Genomic DNA, 25702 nt, shown 5'->3' on the forward strand with positions numbered 1-25702 from the left:
GAACCATGATCGTCCATGGGAGGAGGGTATTTTACCATGGTTCTATTGACGAGTTTGACAGTCTCTCTTATGTAACATTCGTGAGTTACCGTCTTTTTTCTTGGAGATAACAACGAGTATTTATATTCATTATAAGAGGCTCTGTAAGACTTGGGATTAAACGAGAATACGGACTTATATTCAAGCCGTCAACCAGTCGTATAACATGGAACCGCATTATCTTGTTCCATCTCCCTTTCGTAACGTAACCCTTGATGGTAGAGACAGTTCTCCCAAGACAATATATAGAGCAGAATTTGCACCCCCTCTCCCTCCTATGTTTCTAAAAATCCCCAATCGCGATTTAAGCATCTTCGTGTCCTCGTAGATAGGGGTCTATGTGGACTTATGTGCACCTTCCAAGGCTTGGATTGAGTTATTATAGACAGGTTGAATGTAACAAAGAATAGTAAAGTGTAATATTTTCAATGCTGTTGAAAAAGAGCTTGATCATTCATAATTACCTACCTAGATAAATGACCATAAGCACAAAGGCAATCGATGATTAGTTTAATTCAACATCTTCAGATGTCCCTTATGATTCTAAGAGCCTTTTGGCATGTCAACATCAGTGATTAATTGTGAAGAATACCTATTCAACAGAGTTCAAGGCGCTCCCTTTTATAGGTGATCATGAACAGAACTCACAGAAGCTGACAGTGAATCCGAGATTCAGTCTCTTTATCTCCCAACCCTCAATCCTCCTAGTAAATCACGTCGATATGTTCGGTTAATATCATGGAGACTTGCCTGATCGTACCCATAACGACTGTCTGACTGGAAAAGGGGGCGTTCACTTTGATCATCTCTTCTCGACACCTTCAGCTCCATTCTTGAGTCGGCAACGACACCCTGGGGGGCCAGCATAAGAATCCCGTCGGCTATGTTGCCCATAGGTATCTCGAGCTCTACCGGCGCTCCTTGCTGTCGAGCCTCCCCATCGCCGAGGTCCCTCTCCTATTGACGATGGCTGCGCGCCTGATAAACGCAACGCATATATCCAGCGAGCAAATCCTTTCACGAACACCCATAAACGCATAGAGTTTTCTGTCTAGGGCATTTTTACTCACACTTTCTTCCCTAACTTCTCAATCACCAAAACTTTCCCTCTTTCCTTCATCTCAAACTCTTCCCCATCAACACTTGTGTGGTACCAACATCGGCACAACACACTTCTTCATCCACCCACTGCAACCCAACATCTAAACCATCACCCATTACATCTCATTTCATTTTGTTTCCCTTCACCTTACAAACACCTTTTTGACAAACGCGCTCGCCCATGATGGCGCGTCGCGTGTCAAACGATTCCATCGAGGGAGCGGTCTACCTCGAAAAATATGAGAACGCACGTAAGCCAGACAATGACCAAGAAATGACCAGATTTTTGCAATCCGTCAGTACCCAAGCAGTCGTGGGTAGCCCTAAAGCCAACGCCCCGTCCGGACAATTGGAAGTAGGCTATGCCTATAAGCATCAAGGACGCGTTAACGACAATTCGCTATCGAAGGTGAAGAACATGTTCAGCACCGCCGCGGCAACTGGAAAGGGTAAGGCCGGACTTGGTTATAATGAGCCGACCGACATCGAGGATCCGGAAAAGGCTAGCCGTAAGCTTTCGTCCAAGATGACTAAGATCAAGAAGTTCTTCAGCAAAGATGATAAGGACGCAACAACTTCGATGTCGGCTAGCGCTGAGAAGGTGCTAGCTATGTTGAAGAGCCCAAACGCTCTTCCCGTCAATATCCCCAACCTTCCTGAGTTACCTAAGATGGTACAAAGCGTGAGCAATGCTAATCTCTCACGCAACGTTGCTCCGCGACATGTCGCCTATGACGATGGCCAAAGTGACGACGGTCCACGTAAACTCTATAAGAAGAAGGCGATTGAGGGAGGCAAGTCTGGTTTCGAGGAGAAGACAATGGCGTACGGTTCTGCTGAGGATACCAACCGAAAGAAAGTGGCTGCCTCGGATATATCAGGTAGATCGCGTAATGTCGTCATTGCCCACGAACCTGTCCAGCATAAGGTTGAACAAGAGGCCCAGTCTGCTGAAGTCTCATCACACCGCACTCCCATTATTCATCGTGAACAATCTAAGAAGCCTCTTTATGACGACCAAGGTTTCTGGATCGGGGAGTCCGATAGCGAGGATCCCCACGATCCCCATGTTGGATCTCGCGACGTCCGCTCTCCTCGCCCGCAGTTCGAACATCGGGATGTGAATGACTCCGAAGATGATGACGTTGAAGAGGGTTCGTCTCCGGCTCTTAGACGCATGGCTTCGAACGATACCGTTGTTGTCAACTCGCTTGCTATCGCCCATTACACGCCGTCTATCCAGCAATTCATAGCCAGGCCGGAGCAGGCAACCAGGGACTATGCAAGGGCTATCCAGTTGGCGAAGGCGCAACAGGAAGCAAAAGCCAGACGACTTGCGGAAGCTAAAGCGAAGGAGAAGGCTGACATTGAGGGCGGTCAGGATTCCAGTCCCCAAGGAGCGATACCTAGCGTTCCTTCATTCCAGGAGCTCAAACGCCAAGAAGCCGAGGAAGGCAAGGGCCCAGAGCAACTTCACAAGGACAGACAGGTGGGAGTCAAACACTGGCTGGGCAGTCCTCGATTGGATTCCCGTCCCGAGAGTCCGGACTCGCCACGACAGGTTCATTACGGGCCACGACAACCCCGCACAAAGTTAGAATCCAAGGAGCGCAAGATTTCATCATCTTCAACTAGTCGTGAGAGATCAATCAGTCGTGATGCGCAGCGTGTGCGCCAGCATTTTGGTCTCCCACCCGCTTCCACCGAGTCTGGCGGATCTAAGAGAGTTGAGATTCTGTCGACTATTGAAGAGGATGACTTGGAAGCCAACTTTCAATCTCCCGGTTTCCCTAAGCTCTACCATCCAACTCCTACTCGCACAGTTCGTATAAGACCTTCGGCCTATGAGGGGCTTTCATCCGCTCGCAAGGAGCCCGAGACATCTGCTAGTCCCCAACGTGACACGGCTGAGCCGCCCAGCTCACCATTCGATCGAGACCCTAGAGACCACGTGCAGGAATATTCGCGACCTGTGAAGACTATCTCGCCACCGAGTACCCCTAAAGCTCAGATAGTTCGAAGACAGCTCAGCGCGGCAGAGGAGATCGAGCGCATCAATAAACACATCGTGGACGCCTACGACGGCAAGTGTGAGTATAACGACTATGAAGCCCCTAGCGACATCACAGTTGGCCTTAGTCCAGTCACTCTTCTGCAAATGTTTCCTCGCCCGCTTCACATTATTAAAAATCCTAAGAAGACTCGAGGCAACGCTCACTCGCCCACCCCTGCCTCCAAGGGACCACGAGGAGGTCAAGCACTCGAAGGACTCCAAGGACGACGTCCGCTCCCAGTTGCTCAGCGATACACACAACCCCAGCAACCCCAGCAATCTCAGCAGCCTGGACTATCCGAACTGCAGCCGCCTCAGCACAACGCGACCGGCGAGGGTGCGTGGGATGAACGCTTCCGTGATGACAGTAATGAGGTTTCCTCCGGTCATAAAGCACTGATTATCGAAGGGATGGGAAAAGTCATGACGGAGGTACTAGATCGCATGGAGAAAATGGAAGAACGTATGGAGGGATTGAAAGGTTATGTGGATAATTTGGAAGATCGCACGGAGAGAGTGGAAGACCTACTGGAAGAGGTGGATGGCGGGCTCGTCCGCATGCGACGAACGGTGGCTAAGATGCTTGGGATTGATACTTCGTGGCCCCCTAACGGCCAGAACCTTGAGGGGGATGAAGAGGGTAAGGAGGGTAAGGAGGGTAAGGAGGGTGAGAAGGGTGAAAAGGGTGAGAAGGGTGAGGAGAACGAGGAGGAATAAACGACGCTGAACATCTGCGGATATTACCCTGGCCTGTACATGACGGTGCTTGCACCATTGCAGGTCAGGGGCCTTGCACGAGCTTATGATGAGATGATTACGTTTCCTTCCTCGAATCCCGTCGGCATTCGTATATACGTCTTTATTAAGACGATATATACAAAGTTGACTGGTAGGGAGAGGACATTAAAGGATGATTCAAGCAACAGTTGAAGTTCCGTTACTAGAAACGTGCCGAGGGGTAGCTAGGTAGATTACATAAGCTGTTCGCTCCTAAGGTTTAGCTGGATCGATGCTAATGCACGGACCAATCAATGCATGTGCCCTCTGTGATTGGTGATTGCCAGCTGGCAGCTTCTGCCCACACCAAGTTTATCTTTACACATAAACCGTTACATAACTTTAGAGCCTCTACGTAGAAACGAACCAGCGAGTTTGAGTACACTTCCGGAGAAATCAGCCAATATGGATCCTTATTCGGCAGAAGGCGAGCTTATCAACATCCACAACCACTTCCACCAAGGCCAATACCAAGAAGTAATCGACTTCGATACTTCCGCCCTCTCCCCCGAAAATGAGCTGCCCGCTCGAGTGCTCTCTCTCCGCGCACAAATCGCTTTAGGACAAGCCGAAGACGTGATCGCCGAGGTTCAAGGAGAGTCGGAACCCGAGCTGGCTGCGATAGGCGCTCTGGCGCAATACGTTTCGGGGGAGACGGACGAGGCGGTAAAGACCATAGAAGAGTTAGCCTCGTCAGCCGGCGATAACCAGACCGTCCAAGTTATCGGTGGCACAGTATTGCAGGCTGCTGGCAAGTCGGAGGAGGCGCTTGCACTCTTGTCGCAACATTCCGGCAGCCGTATGTCGAACTTTCAACAAGAAATAGCTTTATGACTTGCGTGATCATATACTAATAGGGTGTTAGTTGACGCCGTCGCCCTAATCACGCAAATACACCTCCAACAAAACCGGACTGATCTAGCCCTCAAGGAAGTCGCAGCAGCACGAAGATGGGCGCAAGATAGTCTACTTGTTAACTTGGCAGAATCATGGGTTGGCCTGCGATTGGTATGTTATACTGAGATACAATAAACAGCCGACCCAATGGCGGGGCTAACGAGTGATCCTCAATTTAGGGAGGAGATAAATACCAACAGGCTTTCTACGTATTTGAAGAGCTCGCGCAAGCCCCCTCGACATCCTCGATCGTCTCTCTCGTCTCCCAAGCCGTATGTGAGCTTCATCTAGGCCGCGTCGAAGAGGCGCAGAGTGCCCTCGAGCAAGCCGTGCAAAAGCAGCCTGACTATGCCGAGGCCATTGCCAATCTACTAGTCCTAACGATCATAGTTGGCAAGGACCCTAAGGAACTTATAAGGTATGCTATGTCCGGACTACCTTTGCAACCTCCTGAATGCTAATATCATTTGCTTTAAAGTTCCCTAAAGAAGACTGCACCTCAACACCCTTACCTAGTCGATCTCGAAGAGAAGAGCGCGTTGTTTGACAAGGCCGCCGCGAAGTACAGTGCCAAGGCGTCGGCTTAATAGGAGAAGGGCAATAAAAAGGGTCGAGGTGGGTGTTTAAACTGTCGTAGACATTGGAGAACGGGTTGTAAAGAAAAGGCGAATACCTTTGGTTATGATAATTCATGAATACAATGAATGTCCTGCATACGATACCTTGCCGTTGGCTCTTACTATGTGTTCTCATTCCTTGGCGAAACGACATCTAGAAAAAACCACGAACAATTGCCCATGGAACGAGGGGCTTAACCGCAACAATCCGGTCGTGGTTATAGGAATTTCCGGATTAGGCATTCCGGGGTCAATTACCATGGAGGCACAACTGGCATCACTCAAGAAAGAGATACTACAGGCCAATTCAACGCGGTTGACATCACTATACTTTGAAGAGTCGGTATATAGGGGATTCGAGACTTTATCAGAATGCACAATGATGCCTAGACTTCTCATATGTGGGTATGACAAGGTGATAAGGTGAGCAGGTGAACAGTTCTATCTGACAACTGCAATAGAGCATTATCGTCACACGGGGACCGACATACAGTATACTAGGTAGGTATATCATCAATATTGATGCAATTGATAAGGAGGTAAGGAAAAGGGGGGAGTGGGGAACAGAAAACACGGGCAGCACGGGACACGATGCCCCTCACTTTACACCCACACGGTATTATGTCTTGACCGCTTGCAAGGCAGCTGCAAGGTCGCATTATGAGGATTTCCATACACTATGTTACGGTGGCCTAAGAGCCTCTGACGATCTCATCGTGCCTCAAACTAGCCATTTTGAGATGTGATAGTTTCCGCAGACTCCCGCTGGGTCTGCCGCGCTAGTCTACCGCACACATCATCGTCAGCCACTGCGCAGTCAGAGCGGCTAGGCAAATAGATAGGAGAAACTTGTCGTGGGAATCGAAGTTGGATCCCGTCCATGACATCACTTCGCTACTCGGCCCTTTTGCAAACGCTCTTTCAGAGCCTACCGTTCTTACACATGTTCCCAGACGCAATCGAACATCGTGACCCGTCAAAATGGATTCATTCTAAAAAAGCTGCAAACTAATGTTGTATGCGTCCGCACGTACTTACACTAGCGTCGAGGGCTATTACGACTTATCGGAGAAAAAGACCCAACAGTTATTCGTCATCCTATCCAGAAACCTCTTTGACTATCACGAACTAGGTAGAATTTACAAAAAATGATTTGACGAGGCATCGACTTTGAAACGAAGATCTTATACTCTTCTGTGAGCTCGCAGTTAGTTTCAGAAGAAATCTAGATTTAGGGAAAAGACCTGAGGCCGATCCGGAATCTCAGAGATTGGGAACACGACGTTAGGGCAGACGAATAAAAGTGGATAGGCCGTATCCGACGCATGTCCAGGCCGCCTTCGATCTGAAGGGATTTCTCGATCCCCTGGCCTATGACTTGGCCAGAAATTTCGAAACTGGTCGGGTGGTCCGAATGGCGCTAAAATAGGTGGGATTGGTCGATTCCAGACTATGTCAGTATGCATCAGTATGCAGGCAGATAGGACGATGGCTTCGTTTTCTGCCGAACTTGAACCCGCACTTTGTATCGGGGGCTTGCATGCAACCCTTGTACCAATCACATAGCCAGGATTAGGCCGTCGCCTGTGATATGACGATGGCTTCCTTTGAGTATGCTAATGTTTGGTCTCGGCATCGTGAAGGGTCCTCCGGGCTGTGTAGCCCGTTCCAATTTTTCACGATGGAAAACTTCTATAAGTTAGCTATCTTGCCACGCTCACGATGTGTTCTAAAACAATTAGCTTCACCAAGCAAATAAAACAACAATCATTCTTATCATTAATAAGATAAACTTACAGCCTTCCTCTTAAAACTTATACCACTTAGACTTTAGACCATATACACTTATAAACATTATCCAAGATGCCTATCGCTCTTACACCACCTCCGGTTCCCGAGGCTAAGACCCTCGGCGATGCTAAGAGTCAGAATGTCAAGAGAAAGATAATATGTTTCTCAGGTACGGTACTTCCACTTACATAACGACTACGTAACCTATATGAACCGTCTCCTAACATAACATCAGACTTTGACGGAACAATCTTCATGCAAGACACCGGCCACGTCCTCTTCGACAACCACGGCTGCGGCTCCAAGCACCGGGAAATCCTAGACGAGCAAATCAAGACCGGCGAGCGATCTTTCCGAGACGTATCGGAGGAGATGTGGGGATCCCTCAACGTGCCCTTCGAAGACGGCTTCGAGGTGATGGAGAAGACGCTCGAGATCGACCCGGATTTCCAGCGCTTCCACCAATTCTGCATCGCGAACAACATCCCCTTCAACGTGATCTCGGCGGGCCTCAAGCCGATCCTGCGCCGCGTGCTCGACACCTTCCTGGGCGAGGAGGAGGCCGCGCACATCGACATCGTGGCCAACGACGCGCACATCTCGGCCGACGGCTCGCAGTGGAAGCCCATCTGGCGCCACGACACGGAGCTGGGCCACGACAAGGCGCTCTCGATCACCGAGGCGCGCGAGCAGGCCCAGCTCGCCTGCGACGACGGCTCCATCCCGCTCATCGTGTTCATCGGCGACGGCGTGTCCGACCTTCCCGCCGCGCGCGAGGCCGACGTGTTGTTCGCGCGGCGCGGACTCAGGCTCGAGGAGTACTGTCTCGAGCACAAGATCCCGTATATCCCCTTCGACACGTTCGCCGACATCCAGCGCGAGATCGAGCGCATCAAGGAGGAGGACGAGCGCAAGACGGGCGGCAAGGGCGTCCCGGCGCGCTTTAACCCGCGCGCTAACATGTGGAGACGGGTTTCGAGCAAGAGCGCCGTGCCGAGATATGTGGTCATGAGCCCGACGAAGGAGGAGAAGATGTTCCTGTGGCCCGAGGCCTTTACCGAACTGAAGACGCCGAGTGTGGAGGTTACGGAGGCGGCTACGGCGATTTAGGGAGCGGATGATTTTTATTTACCTACCTACCTATGTTCAAGGTCGGATTGCATATATCGGCGTTTAATCTCATTTCATCTAGCATTGGGTGGCGATATGGAGTTACAGGATACCATATGGGATAGCACAAGGAAGAATCCCTAAGGCGTTTTGGATTGATATACGATACAGATGATCTAATGAGATATACGTATGCCAAAGATACATTAGCTAGAGATATATTATTTCTAGGATAGTAGAAACAATTAAATATCCGACGAGAATTATAAATACAGTTGTTCAGTTGTTCAGCTGTCCGGCACATGCTCGTGGTGTTATGTTGGTATCAGGGTATGAGTGCGCCATAGCTAAGCGAGTTGGGCATCATCCTTCTTCCTTCTGGGACAATAATTGGAACACCTATTATGTATAACTACAGGTATAATCAACTTATCTATGTAATCTGTCCTTTTGTTCGTTGTTTTATACTTCACTTCGGATACGGTTCTTACATTGATATTTCGTTTTACCACTGGGGCACCGCCAGGTCAGACACATACCTATCCTGCATATCTCGATGTATTACATACTACGCACAAAGAGCATTGCCCGAATCGCAAGATCGAGCCAATGGGAAGCAGAGGAATATCCACTCTGCCTGCAGCAGAATTGGGGATCAGCTCATTTGACGTCTTATGAATCCGATCCCTCCGCATCAAGCCACCCAGCTGCGCTTTGGTTGGGCTGAGGGAGGAGGAACGAAACTCCCACATCGAGACAGAACGAAGAAAGAGCTGAAAGGGTTGGTGATATGCGTCTTATAAGCCATCATGGCAGTTACGTCGCGTATCGTTCACGCGGGTATTCGGCTGATGATTTCTAGGCAGCTATCCATTCATCGCCTTTCTTTACTAAGGAATATGACATGGAGAGAACACAATGTTCGTATGGTCGTAAGACGGAGACGGAGATCTCGGCAAGTAACTGCCTAGAAGAGGCATCTGGCATCGATCGCGGCAGAGACGGCATCTTCGACGACTATGTAGAATGACATAGCGATAGTGTTTTGGGTTTACCCTTGACTCCAGCACTTCCTTCGGTTTGCTGCATGAGATACCTATGGGAAGATGTCCCTTGTCGATTCCAGGTCTCCGTTACATTTACTGGGCGATCATCGATCACCGTTGTCTTGCAGCTAACAGCCAACAAGACCAGCCAAGACGCAGCCCTACCTACTGCCGGACTGCTAAACCCAAAACCGATGCTTTGCTTCAAACCTTCAATCTCCTACTCGGTTTGTTGTTTAATTATCTAATTATAACCCCCCTCACATGATTTTTGTAGATTGATGATATAGACTGGCAGAACTGGCTGATTGATCAATATCGAAAGAACCATCAACTAAATTAATTTGTGTTCCTCCAATATCCCCCAATGCCCCCGATACTTCCCCAGCTCCAATAGAAGCTTCCCCAATGCTTATGTACAGTGTATTGGACCCATTCTAGACCGAGAGAAGTTTCAGCAACTTCCTAAACCAGACCTTAACTTTGATTTTCAACTTTATTCTTCCGTAACTGTCCGTGTATGGAATCTATTTTTATCCAAACTTACGTTCGACTTAGCGATGCCCACATATCGCCTTCTACGTATGCAAACACTGCCATGTTTATTTTTCGGTTTAGGGGATGACAGGAACATCGAATTTACGTGTACTTTTCTAGGTACAATCTTGTTAGTGGAACCCGATTAGAGCCCTGTGGCACCCGCTGTGGTAGATGAGGCGGGGTGACTATTGGCGTCAGCAGGAGCTCTGGACTGCCCTGAAGTCTACTGATGATCCGTAGATGCCCCCAATAAATAAGTACTGGTACATACCTATGTACTTCTAGCAGCTACTAGTGCTGCTCTGTACCAGGCAATGCATGCACAAATTCAATTGGATTGTGGATGTACCAGACTTAACTATTCAACCCGAACTGCCCCAGCTGCCCCTCCAAAGATAATTTAGTTCAGATGTTCCAGCTTCAAAATGGGTCTCAGGTCCAAGACAGCTTCTTTTCCTTAACTTACATCTCCTTTCATTTCATTTTTGGGGGTATTCTGTATACCTGGCCTTGCTATCGAAACATACTACCTTAATATCATCATTATCAATTAATTAAACACCTACAGGAGCTTGACTGAGCTTGAATGTAGTTATTGAATTATTTTCGTTTCTTTTCTTCTTCTTAGTCTTACTACCTAGTAACCTACCTACCTGCATGATACCTATTTACGCCGAGCACGTACTATCCTCCTTTGACATCATACCAAACTCCTAGCGCATTAAATCCGGTCGAGTATCACAAGCACCAAGCACGACGCACCTAAAGCTGAAGAGGGGGTTACTGGTACAGCTGGTACTTCGCCAAAATACCGAGCAACTTCCAAGACGGGACCAAGCAAAACGTCACCCACGTTTGCACTTTCCCGCTCTTGTCCCTTGAATTCGCCCTCCCTAATTATAATTTAATCCTTCTTAGCCTACTTACTCCGAATCTCCTCCTCTTCCACCATGGTCCGTATTATACCTCAAAGACTAAAAACCAAAACCACAAACTCTACCGCCAATTCTACCACCAATAGTCGCAGCAGCAGTCCCATGCCGCCAAAAACCGATACCAATGTCTCGGAGGGTCGAAAGGATACGGGCTTGGTCCTAAAGATAGTTGTGCTTCGAGTAAGGGCAACCAATTGCTTATGCTAGCTCTGGATACGGCCGTGAATTCTAACCTGCTAAATATAGGCGAGAAACCTAGCAGCAAAAGATCGCGGGGGCACATCCGATCCGGTTGGTTGAACCCTGACTCTTGAACTATGTTCATAGCCAAATAATACAAACGATGAACAGTCTAACATATTTCGCTTTTCTAGTATCTCCAACTAACATGCGGTGAAACCAAATTCGTCACTCATCATGTCCCGAAAACGCTGAACCCGGAATGGAACGTTGCCTGCACCGTCCCTGTCACTGGTACCGACAACTTACTTCTTGATTGTATCTGTTGGGACAAGGATAGGTTTGGTAAGGACTACCTCGGCGAGTTCGAGTTGGCTCTCGAGGAGATCTTCTCCAACGAAAAGACCGAACAGGAGCCAAAATGGTATCCCCTCAAGAGCAAGAAACGAGGAAAGAAGTCGAACAATGTGTCCGGGGAGGTTCTGCTTCAGTGCACGATATTTGATTCCACTAACAAGGATGCGACGGATCTTCAAATCTTGGAAAAGCTTCGTTCGCTTGCCACCACTCTACCCGAAACCTCATCCCGCAATCCCACTCCCAATAGGACACCGACACTTGGCCCGACCTCTACACCCAGGTTAGAATCAAACTCATCGACCCAGTCGAGCAGAACCTCCCCGGAGGGATCTCAGGATGACGAGGACGATGACGACGTTCTGGATGAGGATGAAGATGGAGATCCGAACAAACCCGAGAACATAGAGAAGAGGAAGAGGAAGCTTAGGATCAAGGGCTTGAAGCGTAAAAAGAGACAAAACCCTTACGAGTTTATCAACGGAGGCAGTGACGTAGTTGGACTTATCTTCCTCGAAATCTGCAACATTAACGATCTTCCTCCCGAATCTAACTTCACGAAAACTAGCTTCGATATGGATCCTTTCGTTGTTGCGTCCCTAGGGAAAAAGACATATCGTACCCGAGTCGTTCGTCATAATCTAAACCCGGTATTCAATGAGAAGATGCTCTTCCATGTCCTGGGTCGCGAGCGGACATATTCCTTTTCTTTCACGGTCATAGATCGCGACAAGATCTCGGGGAACGACTTCATTGCTTCTACCTCGTTCCCTGTGCAGGAATTGATCGACAGGAGTCCTAAAGCCAATCCTGAGACTGGCCTATATGATTTGAAGGAACCTGCCGAGTACGTTCGGGAAAAGAAATCACGGCTCGCAAGGTTAGGCATGTCGAGATCATCTTCTACTCAGAGTTTGTCCAAGGGCCGTCCCGTGTTGCCAAAGAACTCTAGTGCGATTTCAGCATTGTCTACGGCCGAAGGACAAGTGGATATGAAGGCTGCCCCTACGTCCGCCCCGAACTCCGCGTCACTGACGCCTGATCAAGTGGCCAGCGTGAACAATGGCAACGGAAATTCCAACGGTAACAGCAACGGCAACGGCAACAACGAGAACAATGACTATGCCGACGATCCCGATTTTAACGTGTTCACAATTCCATTGAAGATGAAGAATTTGGAAAAATGGGAAGCCAAACATAGCCCAATGTTGACTTTCCGCGCCAAATATGTTCCGTATACCGCCCTAAGGCAACAGTTCTGGCGCGCAATGTTGCGACAATATGATGCAGATGAAAGTGGCGAGATTAGCAAGGTTGAGTTAACCACTATGCTCGATACACTTGGTTCTACTCTGCATGAGTCTACCATCGATAGTTTCTTCCAAAGATTCCCGCACGAGGCGTCAAACGGCGAGCAGGAGATTACTATGGATGAAGCCGTCATCTGCCTAGAGGATCAGTTAGAAGCTAAGAACAAACCGCCTCTAGTGACCGACAGGTTGAAGAATCTAGTACCTGATACAGATAAGGTGAAGAATCTCCTAACTACGTCAAGTCAAAGCAGCAGTGTCACGCCTTCAGAGGAAGGGACCTTCATTCTTAGTTCAGAAGACTCAAGCGCTCAGGGGACCCCGTCAGCGACTCCAACTATCGCGGTCCCTGATCTTAGTACACCTGGAGAGGAAGGTGAAGCGTTGGAAAAGGACGACCTCAACACCGAACGCGGCGAGGAACATGTGGTTGAAATTCGAGAATGTCCAATCTGCCACCAGCCTCGGCTCAACAAGCGGAAAGATGCAGACATCATCACTCACATCGCTACATGTGCTAGCCAGGACTGGCGCCAGGTTAATTCACTGATGATGGGCGGGTTCGTTACAGCAAGCCAAGCGCAAAGGAAGTGGTATTCGAAAGTCATGACGAAGATCTCATACGGTGGTTATAAGCTTGGCGCCAACTCGGCCAATATCCTCGTGCAGGATCGTCTAACTGGTCAGATCAACGAAGAAAAGATGAGTGTCTATGTGCGGCTAGGAATTCGGTTGCTGTACAAGGGCTTGAAGTCGAAGGATATGGAGAACAAGCGGAGTGAGTACCAGTTTTGGCCCGCGTAACAACAGCTTTACTAACAATTCCACAGTTCGCAAGCTGCTGAAGAGTTTGAGCATCAAGCAGGGCAAGAAATACGATGACCCCGCATCGAAATCTCAGATCTTACCATTCATCGATTTCCACCAGTTGGATATGTCCGAAGTCCTTCGGCCCGTTGAGGAATTTAAGAACTTCAACGAATTCTTCTATCGTGCGCTCAAGCCGAATGCTCGGCCGTGCTCGGCCCCGGATAATCCTCACATCATCGTGTCACCCGCGGACTGTCGGTCTGTTGTCTTCAACACTATCGATTCAGCAACTAGCATTTGGATCAAAGGCCGTGAGTTTTCCGTTAAGCGGCTGCTTGGCGACGCATATCCCGAAGATGCCAAGCGTTACGACAATGGCGGACTGGGTATCTTCCGTTTAGCCCCCCAGGATTATCACCGGTTTCATATCCCCGTCGACGGTATACTACGCGAGCCAAAGCTCATTGCGGGCGAGTATTACACTGTCAACCCAATGGCTATCCGATCGGCGTTAGATGTATATGGGGAAAATGTCCGTGTCCTCTGCCCTATCGATACTGAACTATTCGGTCGGGTAATGGTGATCTGCGTTGGTGCCATGATGGTTGGTAGCACAGTAATCACTCGAAAGGAGGGAGAGCAAGTGAAACGAGCCGAGGAGCTTGGGTACTTCAAATTTGGAGGCAGCACCATCGTCACATTGTTTGAACCTGGAAAGATGGTTTTCGACGCTGACCTGGTCGACAACTCGACCAGTGCGCTGGAAACACTGGTATGTTCTTACACTCAACAAATTCAATGTCTTAAGTCTAGAAGCTCACATATCTATAGATCCGAGCGGGCATGTCGGTCGGTCATTCCCCGCAGGTGCCACAATTTGCGCCAGATATGCGCAAGGATGAGAAAGATGTCACAGAGGCGGAAAAGGCGGAAGCTCACCGTCGCATCCGTGGTGGCGTCGAGACCGCAGATGAGGGGAACCTGCACTAATGAGAAACTGGTGGCGGGGTCAAGAGATACATTCATGAATTGCATTCTAACGGCGTTGTACCATTGAAAGCGACGACTTTTCAAGGAGAATAGGATTCTTGACGAGGTGGATAGATGAGGTTTTTCAAGCATAAGACCAGGAAGTCAATTGCATCTCTATCAACACGATAGATATAGTTATCAAACTAGGGATCTAGGTGAGCAGGCGGTATTAGTGTTTTGACCTTCTTTGACATGGGAGAGGGGTTAAATAGCCTTTCCAATAAAGTGTCACGATGATCCTATATCGGACTCGTTCCCCGTCTCCTGCGTCCGTTTCGAACCTATGGCACTGCGACAATAAATGACGTACAGCTCAGTACTAACGTGCGTAAGGATCTCATCTCTCCTGGACACCGTACGATGTCTTACGGGTGTCTCTAGGACGACGGTATCGGTGTGGATATGAAGGACGTTCGTAACTACATAAGTGACCAAACCAACAGAGATGCAAGTCACACCGACACGACACTTCCAATTATATATATGCGGTCAAGAAATTGGTGTTCAATGAGAAGCTTCCACGTGAGTAGGAAATGGGGGGTCAGACGCAGGTAGGCGCAGCAAGGTGCAGAGGCGCGCAGATTGTGGGGTAGGAATTGAATTGGAACCTTCTCTTACTGGCCACCAATAGGACTGATCCTACCCTAGATCCCTGTCAATTCGGGTAGGTTAACGTTAAAGTTTTTGTTTACTTTACAACCCCGCGTAGCAACGGTCTGAACCTGGACATTTCAAAGAAAAACATTCCAGCGAAAACTGGAACGTCGCCGTAATACTAATAAATCTAACAGGGAATCAACATTCGACAAGGCACCGTCCTCTTGCTTTCATAGGCTCTCTCTTCGCGCGTAGCGAGGATTCAATTGCTTTTTGAAGCTATCGCTACGGCTGTGGAGAGGCCATCGCCGGATTCATCGGAGTGACGAAATTATACATACAGAGATACAGATACAGAATACAGTGTATACATATACACATACATATACATATCTGCAGCAACCCGCACCGCCAATGCGGACAGCATCGATACCAATTGGTAAATTCCTCATTGCTTACTGCCTTCTCGGACGATTGTGAGCGAAGCACGCCAATCTTGAATACGACTGAATCGGAAAAGGGGGGAAATAATAAGAGCAATACGAACACGACACGAAACGACACGACAAAATGGTCGACCCCGACAATCTTCGTACAGCGTCGCTGTACATCAACAACCAGTTGATGTCACGCGGCTTGCTGCGTGATGGCCACAACATCAACTTCGCGGACCCGGAATCTAGTGAGGGAGGACTGCAAGCCACCATGGGGAAGGTCATGAGCGTCATCAACGACCTCATCCTACGACGCGACGTACGTATTTTACTCTCCCCTATACAACTTCACTGGTGTCCATGGTCGGAATGTATATGTAGACACGTATAAAATACGAGATAAGAAAACAAATTTAGCTAACGTAAAATGTGCAAACCAAACAGCGCGACGCAGAAAACCGCGAGTCCCTCTCAACGACCCTGCGCACGCTGCGCGCGGACTCGCAGCGGCAGACGACGGAGCTCGCGCGGCAGGCGGACCGGATGGCGGAGCTGCAGCGCAAGCTCGACGGCGCGGAGGCGGCGGAGCGCGCGCTGCGCGCCCAGCTCAGGGCCGCGGAGCAAGCGGCGCACAAGCTGCGGGACGAGGCGGCCAAGAGCAAGACGCTGCTCGTCCAGGCTCGCGCGTCCTGCGCGACGGAGGTGCGCAAGCGCGACCGCCAGATCGACGGCCTGAAGAAGGCGGTCGCCGACGCGAGCCGCGTGCGTGGTGGTAGCAGGAGCCGCGACGTGCTGAGCATCAGCGTCACGGGCGAGGTCGGCGGCGAGGAGAAGGGCGGCGGGTTGCCCGCGGGCGCGACCGAGGCCGAGGGGTACAGTCTGCGGTTGGAGACGAATTCGTTCCTGACGGAGTTGGCGAGGGGGCTGAGCGAGGAGAACGAGGGCTTGCTGGCGCTGGTCCGGAGGACGGTCGACGGGCTCAGGGATATGAGCGGCCTTGAGCGTGCGGCGAATGGCGCGGAGGCGGGCTCCGGACGCAAGTCGGATGTTGGCGGTGCGGATGTGCTGGTCCTGGCGCCGCAGAAGAGCGCGGAGGAGCTGGCGAGCGAGTTGGAGGGGATCTTGGACCATCTTAGGACGATACTTACGAACCCCTCCTTCGTGCCCATCGAGGAGGTCGAGGTCCGCGAGGAGGCCATCACCCGCTTGCGCGCTGGCCTCGAGACCATGGAGTCCAGGTGGAAGGACGCCGTGCACATGATTGACGGCTGGCGCAAGCGCATGGTTTCGAGCGGCAAGACGGTCGATATCGAGGATCTCCGCATGGGCCTTAGGCTCAGCCCTGTTAGGGTCAGGGATGTTGAGGAGACGGTCAATGTTGTGCCGCTGCAGATGAGGCTTTCGTGCGTTCACGAGGAAGAGGAGGAAGAAAGCGGGTATAAGGGCGAATATGATCACTACGAAAACGGAAACACGCAAAATAGCCCGAGGGGACTGAGCCTCATTAAAGAGGAGAGGGAAGAGTCCCCGCGACAACACAGGTCTCCGAGCCCAGCCGAGTCATTACATTTAGTCCCCGCGCCGGGCTATGAGAACGAAGAAAACGATGATTTGGATTCGGAATCCAGCATCTTCCAGGACGAGGACGATATCGATATAAATGAATTGGAGCAAGAGGAGCCGAACGTCCAAGTCCTTCAGGAATCTACATATGGAGCATCGTTGGATTCACCTCCGCTCCCGATCCCACCGCAATTAAGCCCGCTCAAGGACTCGTACTCGTCGGGGAATAAGGGACCTACCATGCGCGAGCCCGCGCTCCGTAAGCGGCCGGGAGACTTCACGACTATTATCGAAGAGAACACTTGGGATCTAATAGTAGAAGAAGAAGAGGAGAAGGGACCTGTTCCGCCGCCTCACGTTATCAAGCCTCAGTCTCCCCAGCAGAAGAAGGGGACCTCGGCGGGCAAACGCTCTCCGCCGTGGCAGGACACCCGCCCGGGCTCGACTTCCTCGTACGATAGCCCGCTGTTCGGGAAATCGGGTGAAAGGCCCTCGCAGACGGATCCTTCTCGTAAGCTATTCTCGAAGCCTACGGTGAACCTGGTGCAGCAAATACAATCAAAGTCTCAGCCGGAGCCCGGAAGTAGTACGAATGGACAGGGCTCTGCTAAGTCGTCGTCGAGGAGACCGAATTCGTCGAGAGACTCGCCGGACCCATTGACGGCCGAGATTAAGAGAACGTCGTCGGATCCGACAAGTCCTGCCGCGCGACAGGAACCCTCGTCTTCTTCCTCCCGCAAACCTGCTACTACCACTGCTCCCCAATCACCGAGGCCTACGTCCTCATCTTCTTTGAAGTCTATGAAGTCTGCAGCCAATAGTGTAAAGGAGCCGTCGATACCCCGGCCGCGCTCGCCTCTCCGGACTAACCTGCCCGTGAACTCCCGTCTACCACGACCCAATAGCAGCGCCAACCCGCCGCAGAGCCCCTTGACCATGGCCACTATCGCCGCAAAACTGGCCGCTTCTGAACGCGAGGCTGATGCCGCTCGCGTAAGAGCTAAGCTAAGAGCCGTACGGAGCGGTGGGACGAGGCGCAACGGCGGGCTTCTTCCGCCTGCCATCATAACCTCGAACAATGGCAATAGTTCGCCTCCCGAGAAAGAGAGGACAGAAAAAGGGGGGCTAGCAAGCCCAAAGCCAAGGATCAAGGAGGAAGATAGGGAAAAGGAGTCCACGGACCCCGTGAAACGTGACAGGGAACCGCCTACACCGAAATCTGCCCGGAACCAAGATCGGGCGAACCAACAAAAAGCCGAAGACGATAACATCGACGAGCTCGCGGGGTCTCTAGGTGCTAGAGAACAAGAGCAGCAAGACGTCGAATTAGGCATGAAAGTGACCAAGCGCAGACGCGACCGCGGCGAACGCCGCACGAGCAAGGTCGCCTCGCGCAGGAGAAGCACGCTGAGTCCTTGGGAACTCGAGACGTTGATCCAAGGAACGACGAACTGAAACCCGCAGCACGAAAAGAAAAGCTGCCTAGATTAGATTCGGATTACTCTACTCACTGACTGACTCATTTACATTCTCAACTATACGTTACTTAACCTACCTTACGAACCTTACTATACTACTTATCTTTTGACGGCCGCGAAGGGGGGAAATCGGGGAGAGGAAAGGGGTTAGGACGATGGGATGAAAGGAGGGCGGGATATTTAAACGTTGGGAGAAATGACGATAACGGAATGACACGAAACGTATTTTTTTGGAATGCCTTTTCCCTTCCCCGGGAGGCATATTGTTTACCCAAAAAGAGAAACAAGGAGGCAAATCCCTAAGAGAAGCTCGAAAAGCTGCAAGGCGACGGCGACGAACGATGACGGCGCCGGGAGTTTAATGAGGAATTCGGTGGTCCTTTTTTTTTTTTTTTCTTTTGTCTCTAGCTACCCAGGCATGGATGGAGTAGTGGATTGCTTTTTAAGTTACGATACGTTATGACATGAAAAAGAACTACCTTACCTTACCTTACCTACTCTTCTACACTTTCTACACCTTTTGTATAGCTTAGTTTAGTCCTGTTCAGTTCTATTTTCCTTCCCCAGGGAGGGACGGGATTAGGATTAGGCGAACTACGGCACCACGGCACGTCAGGCACCATACACCAAGCAGAGCAGCAATGCTGGCTGGTGGATCTATTTACTTTGTTCTATACCATTTACGCAATGAAGATCTCTCGTTCACATTTAAGAAAAGTCAGAATAGAATCATGAATTATGAATTATGTATTATGGCAGGTGTTAACTACCGCGATCATGCTTTGCTAGATCTATGTTTCCGACCTCCAGGGATCGTTGGTAGAGACAAGCGCAAACCTTGACATCCTGCTGCTATGCTCGTCGTGGGAAGTACCAGTTGTCCGCCTATGAACCGGAACTCCTTGCACATAAACTCTAAAGAATCCGAGGGAAGTGAGCATCTCAAGTGGGACGGTGAAGTAGACCAACCTAGCCTTGTGCCAGCGACGAGAAGAAATGGAATTTCCGCAATGTCGTCCATTTTATCCGAGTACGTGGACATACAGGAATCAAAAAGGCCATATCCACTGAACGAATATTAGAAAACGGATGGGTCGAAGTATGGGAGAGCGGTAGTATTTCGGCACTGGTCTGGGTGGTATGCGGGTATGTGAGGCGGTAGACCGGTGATGATCTGTGCCCCAAATTTGCGAGAAGCCCAGACACTAAGGTCTACCTTAGGCAGTGCCGGCCGACAGTAGATCGTCTTGACACCTCTCTGGATGAGCTTCGCTAGTAAGGTGTCAGGGAACGGCTCATTGGACACGTCCACAGTGGATAAGTTGGGGAAACGGCTAGCTATTTCGAGCACAACATCCTCCAGTAATCTGTGTTCATGAAGACCATCTCGCGCGAATCCCGTCAAGCTGAAATAGGTGACACTGTCGCTTCTAAGCCAAGTAGGGATTGTAGGAACTCGTGAGTTTCCAAAGAAGTCCGAGGCAGGCAACGGGTCGAAATGTACTTCTCGTAAAGTACCGGATTCCAGGCCACCCCTAACAAAAAACTCGAACATGCATCCACTAGGCGGTTTTGAGGAATTCAGTACTGACAGTTTCTCCATATTTTGAAAATAAGGGCGAGAATCCTGGGGAAGAGTACCGTCTAAAAGTAGGCCAAGAATTCTTATCCCAGGGGGCATTTCCAGATGGAACTCGCGCAATTGCTCGTGAACATGTGCGAATGGATTAGGACCGCCAAATTGCATGCGTATCCTTACGGATATGCTTTGTAGTCTTCGCCAGCCACACATCATCGGCATGAGGTCCCAAGTAAAAGGATCGATCCAGGCTTCTTCTAGATTAGGAGCCAATTCAATAAGGCGGCTCTGTATATAGTTAGGATTATAAATATCAGCAGGGTGATTGTGCAAACTTACGATATTAGTCGGTGACAAAGCATCAATTACATTTGAACCCAAAAGACGAATAACCTTTAACTTTTCTAGCTTTGGCCAGTCACGGAGCCAATGTTCATGTTCGTTCTTTGGAAATCTAAAGACAGAGAGCTCTTCTAGGGAAGCAGAAGAAGACTCGAGCAATTGCCGTAAAAGCCTATGTGAGGGTTGTACTCCGTGACCTAAATAGACACTTTTAAGTTTAGGCTTTTTTGTCGTCTCCGGCAACGCTCCTAAATCAAGAACTGCATGTGGTTCTCTTAGCTTCAGAACCTTGAGGTCCTGGAAGAAGCGGAAGAGCCGCTCAAGTTTACCGATTTTTAAGAACTGGGCGCAACCATCAACGGACAGCTCTGTAATACTTCGACCCGCATAATTCCAGTTGGATGCGAAACTTGCGAAGATTCTTGGCGAAGATGGTTGTCTGAGCCGGGTGAATGTGTACTCCTGGACCTTCCACAGGTCGCTAAGGGATTTTGTAGTCAAGACAGTCTTCCAAGTCTTAGAGACACATAAGCAGCGACTAGTTCACGGGTTAATAAACAATATGTGTTGATTTATTATACGAGAACAACTTACCATTGTGTCCTAGTGTTTAGAAACCTGAATATTATCCCCACAAGCTCGATGGGAAGTTCGGTCATAGGATCGAATGAAGCTAAGGGGAGCACCTTGTCCTTCTGGGCGTGCAGCTTCTACGCGCAATAATTAGCTGAGGTTGGTGGAATTCGATATACACACTTACGGATAAGAGAGGATGGTTTGGGTTCTTTCGCTTGACGAGCTCTATGCCTTGCTTATAATTGTGATAAGCAGTAGTCTGCTGGTTCTTCAGTCTAAGAACCTTTCCCAAGCGCAGATAGCTCTAGATATAGAGGTCAGTATCAAAATCCATTAATCTGGAGGGGAATAAGATAATCAAACCTTTGGCTCTCTTGGGGAAAGATTGACCATCTTCAAGGAGAACTCGAGCGCTTCATCAAGCCTAGCCTGCGCCTCATAAGTAGCAATAATGGAGTCGAGCATATCTAGATGGAGTCGGCTATTGCATCGTTGGGAGGCTGACAGCTTTGTCAGAGCCCCTTTCAGGTCCTTCTTCTTAATTCCTAACAAGATATCATTGTCAATACGCGGCTGATTCTGGACGGAAACGCCACAGTTGCACATATCCATAGCCTAGAAAGGTAAGCACGTGTCAAGTAGAGGGTAATCAATGAGTAGTTTACCTTTAGGAAAGCCTTCTCAGCAAGATCGTACTGCTGGGCCTTGTAAAACTTCTGGCCTTTTTGAAATAAGGCAGCAGCCCTATCCGCACCTCGGTTCGTAACAGCAGCCATCGTTACAGATTATCACCAAAATGATCGCGGTTCATGTGAAATAAGTGAGACGGCATATGACGTTACAGGGTTGCCGCTGATGAATTGATAGTGTTAATCATGTAGTAAAGCACGAATAGTCGAATTTACTCCTCAAGGAACGACATCTTGTAGCGTTGGCAAAATTCGAGTATTAAGGTGGTGTTGGCGTTGCATGGAAGTTGAGGAAGTAGAAAATCAATATTGAATCAACGCGGTTGCAAAACAGTTAGACGCGTAAAGTGCAACGGTAGGGCAGTGATTTAGTTGATTAAGGTTTGGCGGGGTAGCGGGGTTGCCTACTTGCATATTCAGGTACATACATGTACCTAATGCATTGTTTGGTTCATCTAGCAGGTACTACAGATGGATAGGTACTTTCAGATAATACCTACCTAAGTAACGGAAAGAATAGACCTGGATATACGAGTTGACTGATTATTTCTATGTATGTACATGAAATTATTGCATGATTTCCTCAGACTACATAATATCCAATTTCCAAGTTTCAAGTTGGAAGCTATCATACTTGCAAGTTTTCAAGTACTTATATCGTTTATCTTGTAGTATCAGTACAATTGCCATGTCTTGAATGGATCTTCCGGGACAGATACTTTAGGATAGATGTCTAGTTGCTAGATAAATTGAAAGGTCTAATCAGGTTATTATCATACCCTTCTATGTATAGGTATACCAAAGGAACTTTTTCACCATATCAAGTGCAACCTATAAAAAGTAAATTACATAGTAAGTGCTATGGGTGTAGAATTTTCAAAGGGAAAGTGGTACCATACCACGTCCTTGAAATAACAATTCATTCATGCTATTCCTGTTCAATTAAAGGCGTGCCATAGTACCGACCTACTATAGTAGTCAACGTATGAATATATCGTAACCCCCTAGGTAGCACACTTACCTAGTGTCTAACCCTTAGAGGAACATTGACGATAGAAAAGGAGTGCCTAAGCTGAGTCCATGCCATGTCTATATACGGTAAGTACCACAAACACCCCCGGCCGAAAGATCCGTTGTGACACGAACAATGCGGGGGCGGAATGCGGAACTTAAAGTCATGATCTATCTAGCCGTACCAGGCCAGGCCGTACCTACCATACTAGTGTTTGAAAGAGCCCAAACGAGATTAGGTAGGCAGATTAGATTTCCGAGGTCCCAAAGTTCCAAGGTTCCAAGGTTCCAAGGTTCCATGCTTGTGGCACGACGCCGCCAAGTCCTCCAATTTGGTTCCCCTCTCACTTCAACCCTGTTTTTATTATTTCATTATCTGACATTTCAGATATTTTAGAAATTGATCCGTTGGTACTACGCGGCACAATGTAATGACTTACATTATCCTACGGCCCCGGACGGGAACTCCCTTCTTTTCTTCGCCGCGGCGGATATATATACCTGATTATACCTGGTAGTGTTATCACAGGAGGAGGCGCTGTTATACCGAAGGAGCCGTAGAGCAAACTGCCACCACGGGGCTCAGGATGGCCATCCCTACATCTCTTTTTTATCTCTCTTCCTCTCCCGCTTTAGTGTCTTCCTGGCACCTATCCCTATCGAATTCGCCCAACGAAGAGGCGCAGAACCCCGTATTCTTGATCATCTCACCCCGGGCCTAGTTCCGGGGTGGCACGGGTGGGAAAGGCAGGCGGAGAAATAATAGATATCAATCTATCCCAAACCCGGTCCTCCCTTCCTCTATCCCCCACCTTTTTGCTTGTCTCTTCTCCGTACCCCGTAGATAATTTTTATCTCCTTCGTACGACTTCAGAGTCCCCGCTTTCTTATTTTTATATACCCGATAGACCATCCCCATCCTGCCCCGTCGCTAATCTTGCTATGTTGCGCAGCTCACGTTGCGAGCTCTCCCTCTTTCAGCCCAGCATCGGCCAGGCCAGACGACGTAATAAGGCATACACCGTACAGCAAGGGCAGTGAAGGACGGCGACGATGATATGACTTTAGGTCACCGCGGGCCGACGTGGTCTATTTCCAGCATCCTCGCTCTGCGTTGTCCTTCTGTCGTGAGGGGTTATAGCTTACTCTGCTTCCACCCCCCTTACCCCCATCAGCAATCGTAATGACGAAGAGCGCTGCCCCTTGCAGGATCGTTAAGCCTCTGAGTGTGTACCCGCATTCGGTACGGGGATCCTTCACGGAGAACCTGAGCTGTCTTGGATCTAACAGTGACGATCCAGTAAGACCTACTTACGTGATCTGGCCGGATTGACGTTGGATGGCCATGGGTCCATCATAAACTAGAGGGGTAACGGACAGGTAGATAATGGGGATTTCATGTTACAGGTGTTATGGATGTAATCATGCAGTTGAAAATATTTGGATCCTTAGTAATTTCCTACGCTTATCTGCCTGTAGCACTTGTAGACATGGGCCGACAATTTCCAAACCCGCTTCTCGGTTCACAGAATGTTAGATAGGTAGGTTTTTCAGCTGAGAGCCGAGAAAACTTGGAGCTTCGCCTTGCATGTTAAGCGATGGGAGCCACATATTGTGCTCCCAGGGCCCGCGTCTACAGCGTCAGAGGCGCCTAATGACAGCCCCCAAAAGCCACGTGGAACAGCTGCGGTAGAACCGGACACTGCCAGATGCCACACCACCAACTAAGACACGCAGGACACAGTAAGTCTTGCCGTTGCAGGAAATGAGTCGCACGACGATGATTGGTAGTGATTGGTAGTGATTGATGCTGGTGGATGGCTCGGCTCTCGGACCGGTCGGCATCCATCTATCATTTCCTGGTGCATCGCTGCTACATCGTACATCGTGCATCGTACTTAATCCAATTTATGTAAGGCCCTACCGGTGGTGCGTGTGTGGGTTACGTATGCAGTCATTCATACATATCCATTCCTATATCGACCTATTAAGATTTACGGGTGAGTAGTAGCAAGTAGATCGGAGGAGTTGGGTCTGTTGGAATTGCATGTCTTGGATGTCTTGGATTCGTAAGGGCTATCCCTTGGGAGAAAGTCAACCTTACGAACCCAAGTTGTCCAAAAATGGAAAAGGCGTGGAAAAGAGTAGCAGGGGAATCGGCTGTTTTCTAGAAAAGAACGGGAAGTTACTAAACTACATCCGTCATACCTACCTGTATGTAAGCTGGAGGTAACTAAGGTAACTACTACCTAGGTAAAGGTACCTCACCTTACGTGTTATTTTTAGCTACCATCCATGTACCCAAAGCCTAAAAACATAATAGGTAACCAATCATCGTCCGCAACTCTTCACCAGTCCGGCATCACCATTCTATCGGCCCGTGAGCCCCACCAAAGCTGATAGCGGGGCTTTTTATTTTTTCTATTGTTATGATTTTTTGTTGTTTCTCACGAAAAGGCTGGGGGGTGTGGACCTTTTTCAGAATAGTTCCAATGTTGTCTTAGGTACATGAGATGTGTGGATGGGATCAGTGTACATGACGTTATTCGACATTCAACCAACCCATCTGCCTATATACCTATCTATAGGTAGGGCTGGTAGGGGTTTGAGCGTTGCAACTCGTAATGGGCACCACAAGGTATCAGTTTGGAGTCCGTGATGCGTCACGCACCCACCCGATTTCATCGAGGGATACCCACTAGATTTCCATCTTCGGCCGGCATGTCGATGGGGTTACAAGCGCGCTCTGTTCCTGTTTCCTGGGTCCAACTCGGACCTGTCGTTCGACCAAAATACGCGAGGTGACTGGTTCGGCAGTGTGGTGTGGTAGTGCTCACG

At 49.3% G+C, this 25702-nt stretch overlaps 6 protein-coding genes across 6 annotated transcripts; 5 read left to right on the forward strand and 1 right to left on the reverse strand.

The window, feature by feature from the left end:
• Positions 1 to 1199: 1199 nt before the first annotated feature.
• On the forward strand, positions 1200 to 4129 carry F4807DRAFT_186068 (uncharacterized protein). The gene has a single exon (XM_047993627.1). The coding sequence runs from the start codon at positions 1322 to 1324 to the stop codon at positions 3908 to 3910; it is 2589 nt and encodes an 862-aa protein (XP_047851876.1). The 5' UTR covers positions 1200 to 1321; the 3' UTR covers positions 3911 to 4129.
• A 110-nt stretch (positions 4130 to 4239) lies between these two features.
• On the forward strand, positions 4240 to 5955 carry F4807DRAFT_435498 (coatomer epsilon subunit-domain-containing protein). Its single transcript, XM_047998891.1, has 4 exons — positions 4240 to 4769; positions 4836 to 4978; positions 5047 to 5285; positions 5346 to 5955. Exons 1-4 carry the CDS (start codon positions 4376 to 4378, stop codon positions 5452 to 5454), a joined length of 885 nt encoding a protein of 294 aa, XP_047851877.1. The 5' UTR covers positions 4240 to 4375; the 3' UTR covers positions 5455 to 5955.
• A 1194-nt stretch (positions 5956 to 7149) lies between these two features.
• F4807DRAFT_186133 (HAD-like protein) lies at positions 7150 to 8396 on the forward strand. Its single transcript, XM_047993628.1, has 2 exons — positions 7150 to 7444; positions 7511 to 8396. Exons 1-2 carry the CDS (start codon positions 7348 to 7350, stop codon positions 8383 to 8385), a joined length of 972 nt encoding a protein of 323 aa, XP_047851878.1. The 5' UTR covers positions 7150 to 7347; the 3' UTR covers positions 8386 to 8396.
• A 1914-nt stretch (positions 8397 to 10310) lies between these two features.
• On the forward strand, positions 10311 to 14800 carry F4807DRAFT_186147 (phosphatidylserine decarboxylase-domain-containing protein). Its single transcript, XM_047993629.1, has 5 exons — positions 10311 to 11086; positions 11153 to 11197; positions 11281 to 13531; positions 13584 to 14335; positions 14395 to 14800. Exons 1-5 carry the CDS (start codon positions 10922 to 10924, stop codon positions 14551 to 14553), a joined length of 3372 nt encoding a protein of 1123 aa, XP_047851879.1. The 5' UTR covers positions 10311 to 10921; the 3' UTR covers positions 14554 to 14800.
• An 816-nt stretch (positions 14801 to 15616) lies between these two features.
• F4807DRAFT_469385 (Afadin and alpha-actinin-binding-domain-containing protein) lies at positions 15617 to 18773 on the forward strand. Its single transcript, XM_048002707.1, has 2 exons — positions 15617 to 15945; positions 16071 to 18773. The coding sequence occupies exons 1-2, from the start codon at positions 15763 to 15765 to the stop codon at positions 18642 to 18644; spliced, it is 2757 nt and encodes a 918-aa protein (XP_047851880.1). The 5' UTR covers positions 15617 to 15762; the 3' UTR covers positions 18645 to 18773.
• Positions 18774 to 19400: 627 nt separating this feature from the next.
• On the reverse strand, positions 19401 to 22146 carry F4807DRAFT_435516 (uncharacterized protein). The gene is made up of 6 exons (XM_047998892.1): positions 21830 to 22146; positions 21528 to 21779; positions 21349 to 21468; positions 21183 to 21298; positions 20586 to 21126; positions 19401 to 20534 (listed from the first exon to the last, which is right to left on the reverse strand). Exons 1-6 carry the CDS (start codon positions 21938 to 21940, stop codon positions 19746 to 19748), a joined length of 1929 nt encoding a protein of 642 aa, XP_047851881.1. The 5' UTR covers positions 21941 to 22146; the 3' UTR covers positions 19401 to 19745.
• Positions 22147 to 25702: the final 3556 nt, after the last annotated feature.

The sequence above is a fragment of the Annulohypoxylon truncatum genome (genome assembly GCF_022578515.1).
Source record: "Annulohypoxylon truncatum strain CBS 140777 unplaced genomic scaffold F4807scaffold_28, whole genome shotgun sequence".
In the NCBI taxonomy this organism is placed as follows: Eukaryota; Fungi; Ascomycota; class Sordariomycetes; order Xylariales; family Hypoxylaceae; genus Annulohypoxylon; species Annulohypoxylon truncatum.

Bases quoted from the DNA above. Each gene is read 5' to 3' on its own strand.
- F4807DRAFT_186068 (XM_047993627.1), top strand. From the start codon at position 1,322: ATGATGGCGCGTCGCGTGTCAAACGATTCCATCGAGGGAGCGGTCTAC.
- F4807DRAFT_435498 (XM_047998891.1), top strand. From the start codon at position 4,376: ATGGATCCTTATTCGGCAGAAGGCGAGCTTATCAACATCCACAACCAC. The intron at 4,770-4,835 runs GTATGTCGAACT...ATAGGGTGTTAG, and splicing joins GTCGCAACATTCCGGCAGCC to TTGACGCCGTCGCCCTAATC. The intron at 4,979-5,046 runs GTATGTTATACT...TCCTCAATTTAG, and splicing joins CATGGGTTGGCCTGCGATTG to GGAGGAGATAAATACCAACA.
- F4807DRAFT_186133 (XM_047993628.1), top strand. From the start codon at position 7,348: ATGCCTATCGCTCTTACACCACCTCCGGTTCCCGAGGCTAAGACCCTC. The intron at 7,445-7,510 runs GTACGGTACTTC...ACATAACATCAG, and splicing joins AAAGATAATATGTTTCTCAG to ACTTTGACGGAACAATCTTC.
- F4807DRAFT_186147 (XM_047993629.1), top strand. From the start codon at position 10,922: ATGGTCCGTATTATACCTCAAAGACTAAAAACCAAAACCACAAACTCT. The intron at 11,087-11,152 runs GTAAGGGCAACC...TGCTAAATATAG, and splicing joins TAAAGATAGTTGTGCTTCGA to GCGAGAAACCTAGCAGCAAA. The intron at 14,336-14,394 runs GTATGTTCTTAC...ACATATCTATAG, and splicing joins CCAGTGCGCTGGAAACACTG to ATCCGAGCGGGCATGTCGGT.
- F4807DRAFT_469385 (XM_048002707.1), top strand. From the start codon at position 15,763: ATGGTCGACCCCGACAATCTTCGTACAGCGTCGCTGTACATCAACAAC. The intron at 15,946-16,070 runs GTACGTATTTTA...CAAACCAAACAG, and splicing joins ACCTCATCCTACGACGCGAC to CGCGACGCAGAAAACCGCGA.
- F4807DRAFT_435516 (XM_047998892.1), bottom strand. From the start codon at position 21,940: ATGGCTGCTGTTACGAACCGAGGTGCGGATAGGGCTGCTGCCTTATTT. The intron at 21,469-21,527 runs GTTTGATTATCT...CTCTATATCTAG, and splicing joins TTTCCCCAAGAGAGCCAAAG to AGCTATCTGCGCTTGGGAAA. The intron at 21,299-21,348 runs GTAAGTGTGTAT...TATTGCGCGTAG, and splicing joins CAAACCATCCTCTCTTATCC to AAGCTGCACGCCCAGAAGGA.